This window comes from Lottia gigantea (genome assembly GCF_000327385.1).
Source record: "Lottia gigantea unplaced genomic scaffold LOTGIsca_8, whole genome shotgun sequence".
In the NCBI taxonomy this organism is placed as follows: Eukaryota; Metazoa; Mollusca; class Gastropoda; family Lottiidae; genus Lottia; species Lottia gigantea.
Genome location: NW_008710662.1, coordinates 3,728,066 through 3,751,155, shown reverse-complemented (window position 1 = coordinate 3,751,155; position 23,090 = coordinate 3,728,066). Strand labels below are relative to the sequence as shown.

The 23,090-nt window shown below is 33.6% G+C and overlaps 3 protein-coding genes across 3 annotated transcripts; 2 read left to right on the top strand and 1 right to left on the bottom strand.

Annotated features, from left to right (window-relative positions):
* Nucleotides 1-213: 213 nt before the first annotated feature.
* LOTGIDRAFT_108358 (hypothetical protein) lies at nucleotides 214-1,962 on the top strand (the record flags this gene model as incomplete). Its single annotated transcript, XM_009067054.1, has 3 exons — nucleotides 214-303; nucleotides 1,102-1,274; nucleotides 1,767-1,962. Coding segments are annotated over 3 exons (459 nt in total), but the record flags the coding sequence as incomplete, so codon positions are not given.
* Nucleotides 1,963-10,823: 8,861 nt separating this feature from the next.
* Nucleotides 10,824-14,634, top strand: LOTGIDRAFT_155505 (hypothetical protein; the record flags this gene model as incomplete). Its single annotated transcript, XM_009067053.1, has 2 exons — nucleotides 10,824-10,851; nucleotides 14,285-14,634. 2 exons carry the CDS (start codon nucleotides 10,824-10,826, stop codon nucleotides 14,632-14,634), a joined length of 378 nt encoding a protein of 125 aa, XP_009065301.1.
* Nucleotides 14,635-16,398: 1,764 nt separating this feature from the next.
* LOTGIDRAFT_108162 (hypothetical protein) lies at nucleotides 16,399-20,163 on the bottom strand (the record flags this gene model as incomplete). The annotated part of the gene is made up of 5 exons (XM_009067052.1): nucleotides 16,399-16,560; nucleotides 16,676-16,824; nucleotides 18,769-18,943; nucleotides 19,405-19,498; nucleotides 20,009-20,163. Coding segments are annotated over 5 exons (735 nt in total), but the record flags the coding sequence as incomplete, so codon positions are not given.
* Nucleotides 20,164-23,090: the final 2,927 nt, after the last annotated feature.

The following is a 23,090-nucleotide window of genomic DNA, read 5'->3' as shown; positions in this document are numbered from 1 at the left end:
TTCCAGTAGATAATTTTATAATCATAAAATATTATTATATATATCATATTAAGATGCAAAAAGGTAAAATGAAAAGTCGAACATGTCGTATAACCATTTTAAAAAAAATTCCCGCCAAGCCTAGTGTTTGCAAAGTATGAAATTTGTATAGTTGGTTTTGATTGAAATAAATTGTGACTTTTTATTTAAATTTCAGGTGGGGGAGGCGGCCGAAAGAGAGGACATTGTAAGTGGTTTAATGTAGCTAAAGGGTGGGGATTTTTAACTCCAGATGACGGATCACAAGATGTATTCGTTCATCAGGTAAGCATTTTTAATTATCAAAATTTAATTACACATACCACATAGCAAAGTATCGAACTAGTTTTTTATATAGTTTAGTAAAATTTGCATGTATATCTGTGCGTTTAAATCCTGCAGAAAATTAACGACATATTTAATTTTTACGTTTACAGAAAATTACAGATAATTATTTTTCTTATTTTTTGCAAATTTTTCTTTTTATATATATTTACGAATATTTGCATAATATTTTCAAAGCCAATATATTTTGCTGTAATGATAATTAAATAATTCTTAAGAATTCAAATTCCAGGAGATATTTTTGCATAATTATTAGATTAAAATGATATATATGATGGAATATTTTATATACAATGTAATATTTTTGGAATTAAAAGATAGTATAATTATATACGAAATAAGATTAAAATATCAAATTTGGAATAATTTTTAAATAAAATATAGCCCAAAACAATTATAATTTTTGAAATCTGATTGTTATAAAATGAATTTAAATATAGAAAAATATATTTATTTAAATAATTACTGATAGATTTAAAATGTTTTTATAAAAAATTATCAAGGCTGTATTTATTTTGGTTATTGACCAGGCAAACATTGTAAATAATTTCTATAATGTTTCATAGGCACTTTATTTTGATTTAATTCCTGAAAACTTTTAAAAAAATCAAAACATATTACTCTTTTGTGTGAAATTGTAATTGATTGTGAGAAAAAAATTGAAAATCTTCCTTATGGAATTAAATTGTGTCCTATAAATGATGAAATTAATTTCCTATGGATATTGTTGTGTTACAGTCTGTTATCTACAAACAAGGCTTTCGAAGTCTTGCAGAAGGTGAAGAGGTAGAGTTCGAGTCCAAGCCGTCTGGTAAAGGTGTTGAAGCCACCTACTGTACTGGACCAAGTGGATTAGAATGTAAAGGAAGCGATAGAAGACCGATGTCGAGAAAGAAATTTCGTAAAATAAGGTAATTAAATATGTTCCAACAGCTTTCTCTTGTTCAAAACAATTGTCCATTGAGTTGATTTGTTTTGTGTTAGTCAGCTTATATTATATCAATGTATGAAGTCACGTCAGTAAGCTTGTTTCTCTGCACACTTTATTTGACTTTCCGAGTTAATAACTGAATGTTAACCTAGCACCTGGACGTCTCATTACCATACAGTCATATAATTGACCGCCTTAGCTGACCATGGGTCAAACAAAGAAAGCGTGTAGTAATGACCAAGATGTAAATATCCATGGTAACCATGGCAATATAATGAAGCTGGGTCGTCATTTAATCGATGTCTTACTGTCGACTCTATTTTCTTAGTCAAAGATGGCGGCTGTATATTTTAATGATATTCCTGTAGATTTTACCCCTCAATACTATACATCCAATGCTTTCCAGATAATCCCTATTATGATTTGCTATTTTTTATCCAAATTCCGTAATAATAAATAATTTATTTTCTAGATGTTATAATTGTGGAGATTTCGGAACTCATCTCGCTGTAAAATGTCCTCATGGACCTTTACCGAAACGATGTCATAGCTGTAAATCATCCGGTCATCTCATAGCAGATTGTCCAATGCGTAAGAGTCGCAATGATAGCAGTAACGGCAGCAAAGACGACGAATCGAATGAAAACGGAGGTCTTGGCCCAATATGAAGATAAATGGAAAGGGATAAACTTAGGCAGGATAAAAGGCACGATTTTGGACATTTGCAATGAGATTGCAGCCTGCTTCGACGTCATCTTCATGTGTCATGGTGTTTTCTAGGTGCGACGTGTAACGTCACAAAACGTTCGTGTGATTATCATTTTAGAGATAGTTTTGTTGGATTTTTTTTTCTCTTGACATGGTGTTATTTTATGTAATGGAACTTAGCTGTCTTCCTGTTTATCATTGGTGGAACGAATCAGCGTATCGTCCTTCGCGGGCTTTACTTACAGAGACCTTAACTAATAGTGACGTCACTTCCTCATTGTCTCGCTAGCCTAGAGCTACGAGATGGCAATCTACCTCACTAAAGCTCAGCACCGATCAAGTGATATTTTTAATGGTTTGCCATTGTTTTTCGCATTTATTCTTGTTTTTTTTTCTTCAGTTTTGAACGTATGGTGAACGAGCGTTAGTTAATGTATATTTGCCACACACGTATACCACAGAATACCTCGAATTAATGATCAGGTCAAATATCAAATTCAAAATTATTTTAGGAAATTAATCACCATGTTTTGTTCATTTTCAAATTATAATGTTCTCATTATTTCATTATTATCAATTATTAATATCGTTATTATGATAGGCCTATAGTGATACTAGTAGTGACGTCATGTGGTGTGTCGCTTTAATTTTGAAATTGTTTATAATTTCGCTAGTCAATATTTCTACCATTGAAAAATCATTTCACACGACTGGACAATGTTTTGTCCGCCTTAAGATAGATTCTCGATTAACGCGAGACCATGCAGCATTCTCTGGTCAGCAGTGTTACTGATGGAGATTTGGCCAGTAAAGCGTAGCATGGAACGTCAGGTATTTTATCAACGTGTCAATGCGTTTAATGTGAATCAGCCTTTAGTTTATTGTTGTACCTCTGCGGCCCTACCTCTTGCACCTGAAAACCGTGTAACCAATCTAAAATAGTCAAATTGTTTTGTTTGTATATTTTTGATAAGATAACCCATTAGACATAATATTGTGGGTATTGAACAGGGACTTCTTAGTAGAAATTTTGGGGATTGGAAAAAATTAGATTCATAATCAAAAACCCAACCGAAACTGGCGTCTCTTTTCGGTCTACTACCCCCTAAAAAAGTTTCTACTGGGCGATTCCCTTCTTCTACTGCATTGGTAATAGTTTCAGATCATTATTGGTGTCTTAATGCTTTTTAATTGATTTGTTTGTGGTATATTTGAATGATTTTAATGATAAAAGACATAGCGATGAGTTATATATAGGAATTTATTTTAGTTGGTAGTATATACTCGTAGTTTCAGGAACCCACTAAGCTTCAAACCAAAAAAAGGAATCACAGAACAAAAATCGCCAAGAAATAATATTAGTCCCGATTGCGCGTCCTTTATTCTTCGTCTTCCGTCTATCGTAAACTATCTTTTATTTAATCTTGATCTCAAACAATTTTCATCATAATTCGTCTTGACTATATTTCGGAGCAACTATGAATCTATCTCGGTGAACATTGAGATAAATTGAGAAGATTATCTCACAAATAAAAGAAAAAAGTGGAGATAAACTGAGTAAGTTATCTCACTAATTCATAATAACTAAATTTATGGAGATTTTAAAAAATTCTTACGTTCATTTGAGTCTTTTGAAGACGGTTTTTTTATACATTAAACATAGAGAAGAATAATTTTGAGTCATTTTATATAAGAATTGATTCTGTAGAACAATGATATAAAACGAGAGTTAAAATATATAGGATATTTCCAATACGTTGCCACCGGTTACGATGAATTAGCTTATGACGGATTGCTTATCACTTAAAAGGTTTCAACGCTTCAGATTACTTTCCTAAAATAAACGTATTTTGTTGAAAAGAAAAAGAAAAGACTAGTAAATGTTGGTATTAAAGGTGATTTATAGGATGGAAATACCATGAAATTATCTTTATTATTATCACTAATTATCAGTGTGTTTGTCTCTCTCTTTATATCATTGTTAGTATCTAATTAATTCTATTATATTATAGAGGTATTATACCAACAATAAAATCATCACTTTAGTAATAAGTCATTTAAGTTTTTGTTCTTTGTTTTTCAAGTTTGTTATATTGCACAGCTACCTCTCAAGTGCAAGCTACCTCCATATATGGACATCTTGATATTTTTATATGTAGGCTATGCTATAGGGACGGACGCGCTCGATTGTATGATCTGGAGACTTGTATCGGAAATAATTTGAAAATTGGTTCATTATTTTAGTTAATCCTCATTTAACACATTTTATATCAAAATTTAATTATCATTTCGACTACCAAACGACATGAAGGATATAGTATAAGTTGTCAGTTTCATAACTATATCATAGATCATTTATCAAAAATCAGTAAAACTGAGAGAAATGTTTATCAAATAACATCAATATCTCAATATAGAGATACACAATTCCTTTATCTTGTTGATTGAAACAGAAGTTCAGATTGATAAATTGGTTGTGATCATTAGTCTCCAATCAAAATTTTCATTTTATAAAATAAAACTAGTTTAAAAATTTCAAAAAGTTTATATAAGACGTCTGAATGTTAGTTGAAATATTATGGAAATCAATGAATCTAGAAATTAGGAACGAATTCGCATGTATAACATTAAATTGTGTGAATTGGTAGGATTTATCAATATCTTTGTCTACAACAAAACAGTAACGTTGTTAATTTGAGAGGTTATGTTGCTTGTTGTCTAGGCGAAACCACACCTCAGGGAGCATTAAGTATATGTACATTTCCATGTCACTAGAAACTAAGGTGGGGATCCCACATTATGCTTTGACAAAACATACATCATATTGAAATCATGTTTATGATCAACCTAGTTTCATAATTTACTTTGTATTTCATGCAATTCAATGCATATTCCTAATAATATTTATTTACTATGTAATAATCTTTATTCTTACACAATTTTTAGCATTTTTCTTCTAACTTTGTCATTTGGTTAACTTTGATCGAGAGCGATGCAATAGTGGTTCTTTTCATTAAGATGGGTCGTTTGCAATATGCTTTAGATTGTGTCTCGGTTTTGTACTTGAAGGAGGTAATTTTCTTAACAAATTTCTATTATATCATATGACGTTTGAAAGATGTTTAAGGACCAAAACACGAAACTTTGATATGGTAAAGGTTAGCTTCTCAGTGTGCTTGAATGTTATATGATTGTTCAGAACAGCTTAGTTTTTTATGTGCAAGTAATCGAGTAAAGTACTTTATAGGTTTATTATTGAGAGATGTTGCAATTTATATCATAATTATATGTTTAACTATTGAATGAAATTTATATTATAAATTACATATTATATATCTACATGTTAATCAATGCATGATGGCTTAGTGTCACAGAAAACTTTGAAAAAAAACTTTAATGATATGAAATCAAAATTTTAATTATTGGATTTTGGTAGATAAAAAATGAAATGTAGTTAAAGATCCCCACCCTTGTCTTCTACTGATGCATATTGGTTGTATATTTTAAACAAAATGCGAGTTGTCTATTAAAGTGTATGATAGAAATGTTGTTGTTATTGAACAAATTATGTATATGCTCAAGTCCGTATTATCAACAGAATATTTCTGGAATAGAGCACCTATCTGAAAACAGTGTATTTTGACAGTGATATATAAACCCGCTTGACCTTTGTACGGCTTTTTTCGCAAACGATGTAATACATGCAAATGCCTTGTATGGCAACTCTACAAAAGTACATCTCTTGTTATGGTAACTCCACCAGATAGGCGAATATGTACATCCTTTGTTAAGCCAACTCTTCAAACATACACTACAAGCCTACACAACTTGTAATGATAACTCAACAAGCTTACACCACCTGTTTGTGACAAAAAAAGACTGTACCTGCAGAATATGTAATGACATCACTAACTTTGTGTGTACCTAAACTGGAATCGAAAGATAAAAATACACAGTTGAATGAATTATATTTTTTATACCACTTAAAGATTGTTTGCTATGGTAGATCTGTAGAGTGGATATTGGCAAATATAATGGTTTAATCGCGTTTTTGGAGTTTCTATTGCCTTGACTGCCTTTTAGTCAAGGTTGACATTAACTTGTAATCATGTTAACTCGTAGCTCAATGGACATGTTCTATGCAAGAAATGATTAAACATTTTCTTAAACATTTTAAAACCTACTTTAAGTTCCTGGTGAACAATTTGTCGATTGTCGTGGTCAAATATATAGTAGGTATAAGGTTTACCTAGTATTTGTCTATGTCAAAATTCAATATGATTTCACTTAACATTTATTAAAAATGTACGTATGTAAGGAAAACACAGACTGTAACACGCTACAGTTGGCAATTAGGGGATTTTTCTAGTGTGGCATTGGGACGATCTCACCAACATCTTTCGTTTAACTTTGATCCCATCCGAGACCCCATTTTGAAAAAATTTCTCACATTTGGCTGCTCAAACAAAATAGCTGATGGATAAATTCAGTCCAAATGTCGTTTCCTTTCTTATTAGCTTTTGGTATAGTCATTTCAGAGTATGGTCTAAAGACTGGACTCTTGAACATTCGTCAAAATTACCATTTGACCTTATGTGATGACATTTACTTTAACAAATCAAATTCCTTCATTCTTTTACAAAACGCCAACGTTGGAGAGGGTGTAGATATGATTGGTTAAAGCAAGTTAGGTCAAAAGGTTATTTGTTCAAGTAATGTTCAAGAGTTTGGTCCCTACTCTGAAGTGGCTATACTAAATTAAAAACTAATAAAAAAAAAACAAAGGAAAGTTGGGTTTAATTGTAATTGACTGAGACAAATTTATTGTAAGTTTATGTTAAGTAGGACGCCCCTGTAAATGTTCGATTAGACCTTTTATATGATTTATCATTCTGTTTTTTTTTAAGATCATTGACATTCCTTAACTGAGCTACTTTGATCAGTAGAACTTACTCGTATTGTTACTATATTTAGTTATTATTATTTTTCTAGAAGACGAATGGGAGATATCTTACCGCAGATATATCTTCATTACTGGTTTCCCATTTTTCATCATCAAATAATAACCATAATGCTAGAACCAAACAGTTTTTATTATTAATAAAATCTTTGAGTCTCTACAATTTCTACAAAAAGATAGCTTGCAAGGCAAGATAGCATACGCAACTGACGGCTGTCAGAAACGACAACGAGTCCTTAGTCACTAAAGTACAAATATATAAGAATACGATCTTCATAATGCATCTGTAGTTCAAAAATATTGAATTAATATCTCATCAATTTACTGCGCATTATTTATGCTGAGTTTTTCCACAAAATCTACTTAAATAACCCACATAAACTAAATTATTAAAATAGTAAATTTTACCTCTTATAAGTCAAGGCAATGCCTCAAAAGAGTTTCGCAAATTTCAAACATGAACAAGGTCTCAACCTATTGCGTCTTCAAGCCAAAGTTCAAGCATTTACTAAATCACTCCGAAACCTTTCATCTGACGATTACCAAATTTGAACTTATCAACAGATACATGTACACCAAGTTTCACCAATATCGAATAAAAACTGTAGCCTATATATATCGTGTCCTCAAAACACATTTGACACGTTTCAGAAAGTCAAGGGCAATAACTTCAAAAGCATTCATCTGATTATTACTAAATTCGAACTTTACCGAGATATCACCAATATACACATGCATACTAAGTTTCATCAAGATTGAATAAAAACTGTATTTCCCTCTAAAGCCGGACATGAGTGTATAAAAAGCATACAAGATCTTTCATAATGTTGTTGATCTCATCAATTATCCTTCCCAATTCAGTTGTACGATGTATGGACATCCGTTATAGCAATATTATTGATTTCTGGTCATTTCTGATGGCTAAATGGACGTTTATCACAACAGAGACAACAAGAATTGGCTTCCTATCATGACAACTTCAATGCAGTATATAAAACTTGAAAATGCACGACTTACCTCGATCGATACGGCTTTTGCCATGTTACGCTTTTTATGTGCTGTCCATACGTTCTACACAGAGATAATTTGTAATTTTCATTTCTCAGACAATATTGTTATCTGTAAATCATGTTTGTAACCACAGAGTGCAGCCATACAAGTTGTCGTATGTCAGTACATTTTAATATGTTCGACTTATAGTTTGAACAATGATAGGTAATCAATACACGTTGATTCACATGTCACCTTTCTAAGGAATCTGTTTACCTGACCGACTTAATTCCAAATTGCAGATAGTGCGTAGGTATAGACGAACTTAAAAGAAAGATTGTGAAACAACCTACACCTACCATGAATAAGCTTCCATTGTTCATATCGGTTATTTTTGCACTTTCGATATCCGCAATATAGCAAATGTTTTTAACATTCTTATAATAAATTGAAAGTTATTATTTGAAAAAACTACAAGCCCGTGCTGCAGAAAATTTCATGGCAGATTGAATATTTTGTAAAGTTTTCTTACTTATCTCAACTTACAAATGGTAATATGCAGAAATCATGTATACCAAGGTTCATCATGACAAGGGCAATATTTGAAAAACTGTTCATCGAAAAATTGCGACGAATCCAACTCATCCAAGATCACTTCAATATCTTCCGGAGATCTCAACAATATGAATGAATAAGCGTACCGATTTTCATTAAAATCGAATGGAAATTCGACTTTTTGTCGATTATGGAATAGCATGGGAGTAAGTAAATAAAACAATTATATTATCAAATTCATAGACATTCACAGGATTCAAGGAAAGAATTTTTTTTATCGATTTAGAACCATCTGGAAGGAACAATGAATCTGCTTTACTCATTCAGCTAAATAAAGTAGAAATTCGATAAGGATAGTATGATGAAGAGGTCATTGTAGAAATATGGATGCCATATTGACCGTTTGACCCAATTGTTTGACCACAAGTTCCAGTAATAATCGATATTTCATCTGATGAAATGAAACAGAAGAAGGCTATATAGTTAGTGATATTGTAGACAAAGGTGAACGTCTCTTGATATATTGATAATCATTATAGAAATGATTAATCTGCGGTGCCAAACACCGAAATAATTTATTTCTACGAATCGGCATTTTCACGATAGGGGCCTATATTTATATAGTTTTTACGATTGTCCCAATGAGTGAGAAGGTTTACAATAAATTTCGGTGCCGGAATGTGTTTGCTGCAATTTTAAAATATATTTTTATTCTTTTTTTTAGTGAGACTTTTCTTCATTAAATTATGCCTTATATAAAGTAGCGCAATTCAATTGTTCAGATTTTACATGCGACTTTAAACTACCGAATATTACGATTTACGAATTTTTCCACACATCTAACGTCATGCCACGAACTTGCCACGAAATGCTTTATTCAATTTCAATTAGTTATGATAAGTTGTAAAGGAATTAAAATGTTGAGAATGAATAATGTTACTAATAATATTTAATTATTTCCCATCAGATTGAAAGAAATTACCAATAATATGAATGTACCTTAAGGTCAGTACAAATAACAATCACACCCTACAGACCATACCGTGAAAATCAATAGAAAGCTTCATATATTAATTTTCAAATGGAGTTTCTACTATACAGTCATTCCGATGAGATTTCTGAAGGAACGTCTTATATATTCCAAATATTTTCAGACGAATTCTGCTGTTATTTTAAATGTATAATGCTACAAATAAAAGTCTTGGACACTTAAAATGAAAGTAAACCCATCGGTTAAAGAAAGTGTTTGCATTTTAAATATGGAGAAAAATCGAATTCGTAATGTTTAGATCGGCAAAAACATTTTTCTACTCTACAAATGGATGGCTTTAATAATTAATTTTAAAAAGAATGTTGTAAAGTGAAAGTAGAGTTTGAAATGATATATTTCTATTATTGTCGGAAATTGAAATATATAGATATTAACACTCACACCATGAGTTTTAAAACTCTATAAATATTTTCTTTATTTAAACAGGTGTTAAGGTAAGGGTCAAACTCCGGTCGCGTGCATTTCACGTGCCAAACACTGAGAAAACAAAGCTCCATATGATGTTTAAGCTTTAAACGCGTATTTCATTTGGAACACTACAATACCACATGCAAGAAAAACACGTGGAAAGACAGAAAACTGAAAGAACGTCCAGAAAGTTCATTATAATAATACGTTGTAAGTTTACTGTATTGCATTGAAAACACAACACAACATGAGACACTACACAAAAAAAAAGTTTTAAGGGCGGAAAATGTTTTTTTATTTGTTTTTTTTTTTACAAAAAGACACTTTTATATTATGATCACAGCATTTGTCAATGTTCTGATGACTACATAGCTAAAACAACTGAAAATCGCTGCAAACAGTGACTGAATTTGAAAACTTTATCTACTTATCTATTCATTCATGTATTCTCGGGAAGATACAATTATGGTGGCAATAAAGCTAAACTTGTTCAGGGTGAGCTTCTTGATGCCTGGACTCATTGAAAAAAGTTTGATCAACTAAATTGACAAAGACAGTTTAGAGGCATATGCTTCCATTAGCTAATTTCCATTTTAAGGCATATAATTTAATGACATTATCACCAACATTTCCAGTTGATGCCATTATTTGAGGGATGCGTTTGGTATTTGTCGTAGTCCTGAGATATACCACGGTGTGAGGTTCGCGAGGCAAAAGATGGCTGCTACTTATACCTATCAATTCTGGTATCTTCGAATGAATAAACCAAGTACTGACGATCCGAAATGCAAAACGAAACCCTAATGAACTATGCGTAACCTGTACATACAGCAATCAGACCGATAATTTATGTCAGCATGGATACCCCAGGACCAGTTGGCTTAGGTTTGTTGGAACATCTTAATGTTGGACGAAACGGGCCGTAAAAAGGTCGAATCTAACGCATTGTCTTCAACCACTTCAAACCGATATTAGTATCAAACGATATGCCTATCAAAGCATTTGCATCGCAAAGGTGCGAAATATCTGTTTCTGATACGAAACGACCATACTTAGCCGACATAGTTGAGGATGATGTATCAAGCAAATGTTACGTGTGATCCTATGGATTCCCAGTCGAGGCTTTGATATTTTGTCAAACCAAATATCTACATTTAGGACTTTGTATACGCCCACATTGAAATATGGACGTATATTGTCATCGCCCGGTCTGTCCGTCGGTCCGTCAACATTTCTTGTGAACACAATAGAGACTACAGTTTTCATCCGTTTTGAATGAAATTGTTGTGATCATTTATATGGATGAGATCTTGGATTGATTCAAATTTAAGGATTTTTTGATCAACGGTTTTTGAATTATTGCCCTAGACTTAGAAAAAACGCATCAAAATATGTTTGTGAATACAATGGAGACTACAGTTTTCATCGGATTTAATTATATATGGTGTGATCATTTATATTGATGAGATCTTGGACTCATTCAAATTTGATCGATGAAAGGTTTTTGAGTTATTGATTTTGTCTAAGGTAAACGCGTCAAAATTTGTCTGTGAACACAATAGAGGCTACAATTTTTATCGGAGATTAATGAAATTTGCTGTGATCATTTATATTGATGAGATCTTGGTCTAGTACGAATTTGAAGATTTTTCGATGAACAGTTTTTGAGCTATGTGTTGTGAAAAACTCAGTATAAATAACTGACAGTAAATATATATATGAATAAATTCAAACTGCAAATGCATGATGAAGATCCTTAAAATGAGAAAGATTCAATTATCATTTCCGACGGCTGCCAGTGGATGTATATATGTTACCATGTGGATATATTTCCATGACAGATAGTCAAAGTTGAATATTGATTTAGCATTATAACAAATTACGTGTTCCACTATGTCAGGATAAATAATGTTAATAAATAAATGCATATTGAACAGACGAGCAGTTCGACATCCGATTGTCGTCACTTACGACCTACGTCGTTAAAAGCAGTTGTTCCATTTGTACTATGTAATATGAGAAACTTATTATTTTACTGTCAACCATCATGTTATTTTAATAAAGGATAAAAAATGGTAATAAATGATTGTTTCCTGTTGACAGCTGTCGATGCTTAATTATTGAGACTCTGCATCAGTTCTTTTTTTGAAGTTTTCACTGCGACGAACGGAGACATCACTTTATAAATATTTATTGTGAATTTCCATTCAAGTAGTGTTTATGATAATATAATACTATAGGAAATAACTTCCGATTTCTTTCAAGAAATATGGGTGCGATCGTTATGTTCTTGAAGATATTTAGGCTCTACAATACCTGATTTAACACACTTCTCATTTTTTTGGGGTGATTTTAGGTAACCGCAATAACAATGCTCTGATAAAGGATTGTATTAGGCAGCTGGTTTCAAGGCAATCGACATCCGATTTGAGTTATTTTATGCAACTGCGCAATTAATTATCGGGGCCAATTCAAATGGTGTAACTTATTAAAGGGAGATAACTACCAAGACTGGGGATAAATTATTGAGAAACAAGACCGAAGACATCTTGATTAGTTAGTTTGACCATCAGCTGCCCCAATATCAATTTTAAATGATGTATTATATTAAGTGCTCTTCTATGCCTTTTTTTTAAAAATGTAAATGAAGACTGGCAAGGCTCATCAAGTTTAATAATGGAAGTTGTGCATGGACCACACCATAACCGAAGACATAGAATCGCAAATTTTTCAACAGTTCAAATCAGATTGATCAGTCAACAATACCAGCACAACAAATGGTTATGTTGGCGTCAGTGTCGCGCAAAGTACGATGGGGTACAAAAACTTTACAACTTTACAATCCAAACGGAAAACCTCTGCAAGTCCAATATCATTCGAAATGGTAGCGTGTGTGACCACCCAGAGCTTCAATACATCTCATCTTGCTAATTCACTCTCCTCATCTTACTAATTCACTCTCCTCATCTTCCTGATTCCTTTTCCTCAGCTTCCTGATTCCCTCTCTTCATCATCCTGATTGATTCTCCTCATCTTCCTGATTCACTCTCCTCAGCCTATTGATTCACTCTCATCATCTTACTAATTCACTCTTATCATCTTACTGATTCTTTCTCCTCAGCTTCCTGATTCCCTCTCTTCATCATCCTGATTTATTCTCCTCATCTTCCTGATTCCCTCTCTTCATCATTCTGATTTATTCTCCTCAGCTTCCTGATTCCCTCTCTTCATCATCCTGATTTATTCTCCTCATCGTCCTGATTTATTCTCCTCATCTTCCTGATTCCCTCTCTTCATCATTCTGATTTATTCTCCTCATCTTCCTGATTCCCTCTCTTCATCATTCTGATTTATTCTCTCATCTTCCTGATTCCCTCTCCTCATCATCCTGATTTATTCTCCTCATCTTCCTGATTCCCTCTCTTCATCATCCTGATTTATTCTCCTCATCTTCCTGATTCCCTCTCTTCATCATTCTGATTTATTCTCCTCATCTTCCTGATTCCCTCTCCTCATCATCCTGATGTATTCTCCTCATCTTCCTGATTCCCTCTCTTCATCATCCTGATTTATTCTTCTCATCTTCCTGATTCCCTCTCCTGATCGTCCTGATTTATTCTCCTCATCTTCCTGATTCCCTCTCTTCATCATCCTGATTTATTCTCCTCATCTTCCTGATTCCCCCTCTTCATCATCCTGATTTAATCTCCTCATCTTCCTGATTCCCTCTCCTCATCATCCTGATTTATTCTCCTCATCATCCTGATTCCCTCTCTTCATCATCCTGATTTATTCTCCTCATCTTCCCGATTCCCTCTCTTCAATATCCTGATTTATTCTCCTCATCTTCCTGATTCCCTCTCCTCATCATCCTGATTTATTCTCCTCATCTTCCCGATTCACTCTCCTCATCCTCCTGGTTCACTCTCATCATCTTCCTGATTCACTCTCCACATCTCCCTGATTAACTCTTCCCGGAATATTATGACGCCAAGTCTACATATTTTTTAGTCGATATATTACGATTAAACACGTTAAATCGACATATTAAGTCGACATGATGACTTATTATGACGAGAAATGGAGACCCTAAAAATCTCCCATATTTGCCGAACTAACTGAATTTCTAGTTCGATATTCATTGTAGATATACACTGTTCGTCTATGTAACTACTTGCATTTGCACTGTTGGTGTATATTATTAGTATATTGATAGTGTATATTGATAGTAAATGGTGTAGATGGGTATATATTAATGGTAGATGGTGTAGAGTGGTGTATATTATTAGTAGATGGTGTATATTGGTATATATTAAAGTTGATGGTGTATATTGGTGTATGTTAAAGATAGATGGTGTATATTGGTATATATTGATGGTAGATGGTGTCGATTGGTGTATATTAATTGTAGATGATGTAGATTGGTGTATATTAATAGAAGATGATGTTGAGTGGTGTATATTTATAATAGATGTTGTAAAGTGGTGTATATTAATAGAAGATGATGTTGAGTGGTGTGTATTAATAAAAGATGACGTTGAGTGGTGTATATTAATAATGGAAGGAAGGGCGAATATGCCCCCACACCCTGCTTCGCTAGAGACACCCGCTACAATATATATCGTAATGGAGCTTACAAAAGGTTTTTCCAATTGGCCTCAGACTTAAAGTTGGGGCCTCTATTATGTCTTGAGACAGCGAGATAGACCATGCTCACCGTAACACGACGCCATGCAGCAACTCGGCAAACCTTTCAGAAAGTGCACACCGCTAATATTGTTTGGTATATCTAGATTCAAGCTGGAATTTCTCCATTTGGAGATTTGACTTTACAATGGAAGAAGCCTAAAATACAGAAAAAAAAACTATTTGAATACATAAACTAGCAAATAACTAGCACCATAAATGTAACTTCTAAGAAAAAGATATTGTAGTTGTTCAATAACCTTGTTTTCCGTACCCTCGTCTGATCGGATTCTTTAGGACAGCCTCTTAATTTTCTAACTGCTTCCGTGAAATATTTTGCATCATTAATGATGACCATGCTTCCATCCAAATTATCTTTCTGGAAAATCCATCGATAGAGCAATGGATACAAATACCATATGGCTTGAGTTTATCATACCCATCAATGTGCCATACACTGTTTCTAGTAGTAAGTCGGAGATTTTCGAGTTACTAAGTCGGATTTGAAAAAAAAAAATATATGTGGCCTATTTTCGAGTTAATAAGTCGGATTTTTCGAGTTACTAAGTCGGATTTTCGAGTTACTAAGAGTTTGAAAAAAAAATATGTGTGGCACTATACATGTGTGGCACCGTACATGTGTGGCACCGTACATGTCTGAGGCCACGGAAACACTTTTGATGCAGGTAAGAGGGGCTGACATGGAAAAATCGTCAATAAACTGAGGCCCCCTGTGCTAAGAAAAAAAAATACGGATCGAAAGTTTGGTCTAATTTTGATTTGAATATTTACGAATCTGCCTGTATGCGGTCTTGCGTCGTCATTCGGATAAATGTGACTGTTGTTGGCGAAATGGTAAGACTGTCGAGCGAAGACTGTCACCGATGTAACGCTGGGTCACCAGGTTGCCATTAACGATAACCAGTGAAGTCTTCTCTTACCTACAGATCCATGAAACTCCCTAGCACCACCTTTTGAACATGCCGCCGTCCATTCACCCTTTTGGCGATAAACTCTGCCTCTGTCACCTCAGAACCGACTTTCATCACTGAAGACGAACCTCAACCAGTCAGGTCGTTTCCACCGTCGTACAGTTTGTGCCCATCCTAATCTCAGACGATGATGTTGAACTAACAATGTGACCTCAGTTCGTTGTGAAGGTCATTCAGAAAAATAGATGTAAGGTAAAAAAAATCAGGTCATCACGTAGAGTGATCGCCCTGGTTCTGTCCGTTTTGAAATTGCAAGGGACGTAACTGTGAGCATATATTTCTTAAATTTCAATAGTAAAGGGAGCGAACTGATCACAATAGTTTTTATATTATAAGAAAATTCTTGCAAACGACCGCATCAATAAAAAAGCATTTCATGGTGAAAAGACACTTTTCGTAGCAGCTGTGTGTTGACGAAGTGGGTCAAGGTGATTGAGTTTTCTGTGTTATTAACCGTTCTTCAAAATTTAGAGTCTCGGAAAAGTGAATCGTCTTTTAACTTTAGTTTTCAAAAAGCGAATTGATTTTGTGCAGTGGGGAGAAAGTCCACTTGAACCATGCCTTTTAAAACCCGCAGTGGGAAAATGTTCTAATATCACTATATCAATACCAAAATGTTTCATCTGACTTATCATCGATGAGAACTCATTTGTTTTGTTTGAAAAACATATTGCCTTGCCTACAGTGGAAAACAAAACTCAACAAACATTTGTCAGCGTTTCGCTTATTTAACAAAAAATGGATTCATTTAAATTTAATTTGCATTAATAGTATTGAGTATCCAATCTATGTATTTACTAACTCGGGTATATATACTAGGATAATCTGTAGGGCAACCTGTTCTTCTCCAGGAATCTATACCAACAACATACATAGTATCAGTAACATTACAAACAGCTGGGCCACCACTATCTCCCTGAAAAATATAACAAGCGCGAATAATTCACTTTCAATGATTAGCTTAGCTAAAAACATTTTCTGTTTTTGAGGTATTAATGGATAATGAATTTAAAGTTTTTAAGTATACTTACATTACACGATGTGCTGAGACTCAAACCAAAACATATATTAGTCTCTCTTATACCGAAGGTGCCAGTTAAACCATGAGCAGATATACAATCTGGGTTTGATACTACATTGGTAGAGCCAACTTGCAGTGCGTTTGAATGTTGTCCAGAGCCTTCAAAACAAGAAAATACCTGTAATGGTGATCGTATATGAAATTTGATTTTATAAACATTTAAAAAAATACATTTAGATATTATGGAATCTGATTGTATCAAACAAACCTTTGAGAGCTTTATTCTTTACATTTACTTAGAAGAGACGCTGTAGGTGTATTCGGGTATAAAATAAATCATTATATTGAAAATATTGAAAGGTATACAACAATGAAAGCAACAAGTAGCTCTTACTGTTTTTAAGGTAACAAAAATTAAATTCTGCTTTAATATTGTGACGTTAATCACAATTTTGACAGTAATTGGTCACACTTTACTTCGTTAGATCATAAATGACGAAGCTAGTAACGAAACATCCTGATCTTGATGTATACATATTAATGTTTTAAATATATAGGTCATGGACTATTTTATCGTCTCAAAAAGGTACTACCAAAAATGGTGGAAATTAGTAATATTAATTACACCAATCACAAAACAAAATAACCAAACTGCTCCTTTTTTCTAATTTGTAAATATTGTGATTTTTCAGCCCCGTTTCTGTTGGTTATTTATGCACGACTAATGTGGAAATGACTTCCAGGACAGAAACAAAGTATGGCACGTATGGTAACTTTGTCAGATACAAATATTCTCATGCGCTAAAGAAATCATCGCATTTAGTCACCTGGTTCATTATTAATTTTTGTAAACTTTCAAACAATAATTTATCCTTAGTTTAATCAATGTTAGGAAGGAACTGAAGTGAGATTCAAATCAATAGCCTTACCTGCCACTTTGTTCTACAGGATGGGCGTCTTAAATGATTAGATACAAAATCTATATATTATGCTACTGAGAATAACTGAGTGAATGTCAAAATGACTTAATAACTTACTCATGTAACCTTCCAAACCAGAGAAAACAACATAGAAGTACTTTAAAAAAAAACGTTAATAATAAGATATAAAAGCGTCTTCATAGTTATATTTTTAAAAACAAATTGATTGATTATTTTAACAAGTAACGCGCATTTTAATTGATTTCATAATTCTGTCCCCTTATAGAGTATAACACCTAGTCTTCATCATTACATTGTCATTGATTTATAATAGATTATTCCTTTCTAGTGATCGAATGTGTTCCATGGTTTCTAAAAGAGACGGGTTGATATAAACATAACACAAATTTACTTCATTAAAAAGTGACAAATCATTACAATATTCATTTCATTAGTTTCAATATTTCTGACATGTCATTACAATAGAGAATAAAAAAAATTGACAATTTGTTACAATACTTCTTTCAGTAGATAGTAGAATTTGATATGCCGTTACATTACTTATTTCAGGAGTCCGTAAAACTTGACATCTCATTATATAGTTCAGGAGTTATTAAAATCAACATGACATTACGATATTTCAGTAGTTAGTACAATCTGACATGTCATTACAATACTTATTTCAGTAGATAGTAGAACTTGACATGTCATTACATTACTTATTTTAGGAATTAGTAAAACCTGACATGTCATTACAATATTTATTTCAGTAGATAGTAGAAATTGTTTTTAAAAATTGAGCAGACATCTTGGCTTATGTTGTACGCAAAACAGAAAACGGTTAATTTTCCCCAGATACCCGACTCAGTCATTTTTGGGTGTTTACATGCTGCTGAACAAGTGCAAAATATATTTTGATTATGAAAGGGTTGAATCCTCGGATTATAAAAAGGTTTCATCCAAATACATCAAGACTTGTGCCTCGAGAATTTACAAGATGAAAATCAAATGCGTATTGAAAAATAATTGAGGCAAAAATTACAAATTAGAAGCTTCAGGTCCTTTATGAACTGTGACAGAATTCCCATAGTTAAGTTTTCATTACCTTGTGTCGATTCAATTCCATTTGATTAGTAGATGTTCAGTTAAAAAAGCTGTAATCCATATTAATGATGAGCCTTACCTTCCGTGTCTCCCCAGCCAGTAATATAACACCCATTGTTAACAATAAAATCATTAGTGTCATCAACTGGAAGACTTCCATACTTTATTCCAACATTCTCCAGCACTGCAGTTTCTAATCGCAGTAAAGCTAAATCATTGGGATAACCAGTGAAATTCGGATCGTAACTTGGATGCTGTCAAAAAAAGTTTTGGTATAAGTCGTATTAAGATGGCTATTACAAATACAATGACTTGGCCCGCAAGATAGGGTATGACCATGGATTCTGATATAACTTGTAGGCCTAAACATGTGATCGGTTTTAGTTTTTCTTCAGGGGGTCGAAATGTTTCTTGTTTTTTTTTTGTTTTTTTTTTTTTTTTTTTTTTTTTTTTTGTTTTTTTGCTAGACGCCGTTTTCTTTTTCATACTTGGATCCAGAATTCTAAGCGAAGCGGTTTTTCAAGAAAAGTCATTATAATGAAATCATTAAAAGATACAACCTATTGTGATGGAATATGTTATCGGCCTGGGCGCTTCATCACCCAGTAACAACATAAAGAACTTTATGAAAATGCAAAGCAATCGAAAATGTTTACAAGAAACCTTGTCCTTTGTTTTTTTTTAAATCTTAATAATTAAGCAGTAGAAAAATTACCATAAATTTCTGAAGAACATTTGAAGTTACTTGGTGCTCCGATGGAGTTTGCAAGAAATGACCACCAGCAGTAATATGAAGATCAAGCTCTCGTCTAAAATGATCAATATAAGATATCTTAACATCAGTTTGAGTTACACCATGCGAATGTTTTGTCAATTGAACTAGATAAGTATATGAAGCTTTATAGTCATAACTGATAAATTCCATATAAGATTATCTCGTGAAATTCTGTTCTCAGTCACACGCGGATAGCATTTATGTAAAACCTCTTAAACGGATTGTAAGGAGCTTTTGTATGTGTATTGCAATTCCACTAAAACTGAGTGATTGATAATCAATAATCACCAAAAACGACCTTATGTGATACAGCATATTTTTCAATTAGTAAAATCACTTAGTAAAAACCTAGTTATTGTGGTATTGCAAGAACCACAGACGTCTGATTGAAAATTGAAATGGTGCAAATAGATGCTCTCATTTCTCCGAACACACAATCCCATTAAGAATACCATTATTCAGTGTTGTCTTTTTGATTTGATTGCTTTATTTGGCTGTCAAGGAATTAAATTTCTAGGTCAAAAGACTTCACGTGTATACTTACATTCCATCCACGCAATGCGCAGCAGTAAGAACCCATGTACTGTTCAATATAACACCACCACAGATATGATCAGTAACACCATTAATTGTGGATCTTAATGATATCTGCCAAGGATGACTATGTGGTACAGCATTGGTTCCACCAACAATACGTTTACTGTTGGCTTTAACTGAAGTATATTAATGTAAATATATCTCTTGGAAAATTAACTACTTTCCAAAACTGCAGTTATTAAGGACTTAAGTTGTGATCAGTTATACATTTATCCGAAATACACGTCTGAAATCCTGTTTTGCCGATTATGGACAGTATTATAGGAATTGTAGTTTTGAAACACAAAGAGCATCAGTTTCTTTGTCCTAGCCTACCCACAGACATTCTACACCACGGAGTCGAACCTAAATCCTCATATGAAATGCTTATCTAAGCCAACAGAGATCAATGTTGTGAGGTAATGTGATCAATCTTTAAGCATATATTAAGATAGCTTGCCAGGCAAGTTAATATACGCCCACTGGCAGCTTTGATTTTGAATAAAAATATTTAGCAGTACAGTAACAATCACCAGTATGAAATATTCAACCTTCAGTCATACACTTCTTTTGAACTCTCTAGGGCGATACTGAATAATATTGAGTATGAGTTATTGCCCTTGTTCTTGAAAACGTGTTCAATTTTTAGCTCGTGAAAACTCTAGAAGGCAAATATTCAATCTTCAGCGCGGGGCTGAATAATAAAACCAAGTTTTGTCAAAATCCAGCAAGAATCATGCCTTTTAGTGTTTAAGAGCTAAATTTGAAAGCGTTTTCAAGAACAAGGGCAATAACTCATACTAAAAATTCTTCTGATATACAATAGGGTTCATCAAAATCCGTCAAGAATTGTGCCTTCTGGAGTGTTTACGATCTGAAAAATTGAACGAGTTTTCAGTAGCAAGGGCAATAACTCAATAACTAATTATTATTCGATTTTTCTGATTTTCAATAGGGTTTATCCTTGGATTATAACAAACACTCATGTCAAGTTTCGTCAATATGCACCAAGAATTGTGCCTTCTAGAGTGTTTACGAGCTAAAAATTGAACGCGTTTTCAAGACCAATGGCAATAACTCATACTAAATATTTTTTTTGATTCTTCTGATTTTCAATAGGGTTCATCCTTGGGTGATTACGAACACTCATGCCAAGTTTCGTTAAAATCCATCAAGAATTGTGTCTTGTAGATTGTTTACGAGCAATTGTGGACGGACCGACGGGCGGACGGATATGGGTGACGGCAATATACGCCCCCCATTTCATGTGGGCGTATAAAAATTGTTCTTAAGGAGTTAACGTCGTCCATAGTATCTAGAGATCCAAGGCGAATTGAAATGCCACTGTATGTACGCCACTAAAATCTGCAAAGATATATCAGGTTACAATTCCTTTTACCCTTACTACTAATCATAATAGGATCCCATCTCGAATTAATAGAACCTCCAAAAGAGAACGTTCACTAAAAATATTATATCCATATCAATCATATTTGTAAAGACTGAATAGACAACGTTAAAATATCTCTGCATTCTCCGCTCAGTGCATAGTGTTAATTGTACCTCTTAAATGTTATAACATACCTTCAACTAGTAGTACAAGTACATATAATATGCATGCCAGGAACGAATGACACCTTTTCATTTCGAACTTGATAACAGGTGACAAAATGATTCAGTTTTCAGTCTAGAAAATATGCTGCTTTCTCACGAAATTCGCTGATAAGAAACGTTTATTCAATAACTATTGTGATTATAATTTGTGTAAGCGGGAGCTTCTAGAAATCTGTTGTCAGAATTTCATTTGGTTTTTGAGTGGGCAGTTAAAAAGAAGGCAAATCCCAGCCATAAATAATTAGATGATAGACACTTTACAACCTACAGAAAACTATTGAATTCACCCAACAAAACCTCCACAGATAAAACAACTCGCCTGGATGTTTATTTTCAAAAAAGTGTTGCTCATTGAGAGTGTTCAGGTGAACAGGTTATGGAAAACAGAAAAAAACAACCGATAGAATATATCTTCATGTGAGTCTTGAAAGAAGGGGTTTTCAACCTTGTATTACCCCTAAGGTAGTAATTTTGGGGAATTTTTGAGCAGTAATGAGTCTATAATAAAATGTTTGGACAATTGTATGCCTAATTTGAGTCGTTCTATTCGGCCAGGCTATATTCTCCGACATGATTTTAGGGAAAACCTAATCATGAAATAGTAAGGATTTATAGGGTGAAGGGGTAATACAATCGATCAAGGACCCTGGAAGACAAAATACAAAAGAAAAAAATTGAAAACCCATGTTTTAAAGAGTCACTTCCATACCTTCAGAAGAAATTTCAATATTTTTCCACAATGAAGTCGATGAATAGGTCATGTCCATCTGTCTGGGAAATTATGGAAGTCTCAACGACGTCATTATAACATGAGCATGTGAAAATAAAACCTAATTCAAAATGGACACGACATGCTTTAAAGTCACAGTAAACATGCGTGAGTTAGTTTATTTGAATAAATCACCCTCAGTCATAATTATCGTCGATTGAGCTCCTATGAGTACGTTAAATCCGGGAAAGATGAATGCCAAGAGATTATTTGTACTCACAAACTGAAAAGGAGAGAGTGGTGAGGACAGGTAGAGAGAAAGAAGAATGGCAAAGGACACGTGGAAGTGAATTAATACGGTAAAAGAATGGGCAGTTGAAAATACGGGTTATAGGGAAGTTGAGTATAGGGGTAAGGTACTGGACGACTCTGGAGTTAAGAGTATCGGACAGTATGGAAAGAAGCAGTTCTAAGGTAACGACTAAAGATGTACTATTACCACGGGGAAGAAGGGTCAACTGGAAGTAGAGAGGTTGGGAATTAAAGGTTAATACCCAAGATTGGTAATCAGAGGGAAAAGATGCGATTGACAAGGTCAGAACGGTGTACCAGAGTGAGAAGATGATAGGTGAAGATATGGTAGTGAGGCCGTTTGTTGGGAGTAGAGCTGTAGAAGTGTATTCGGGGGGAGGGGGTATTCTCTTATATTGAGAGATACTTATTGTAT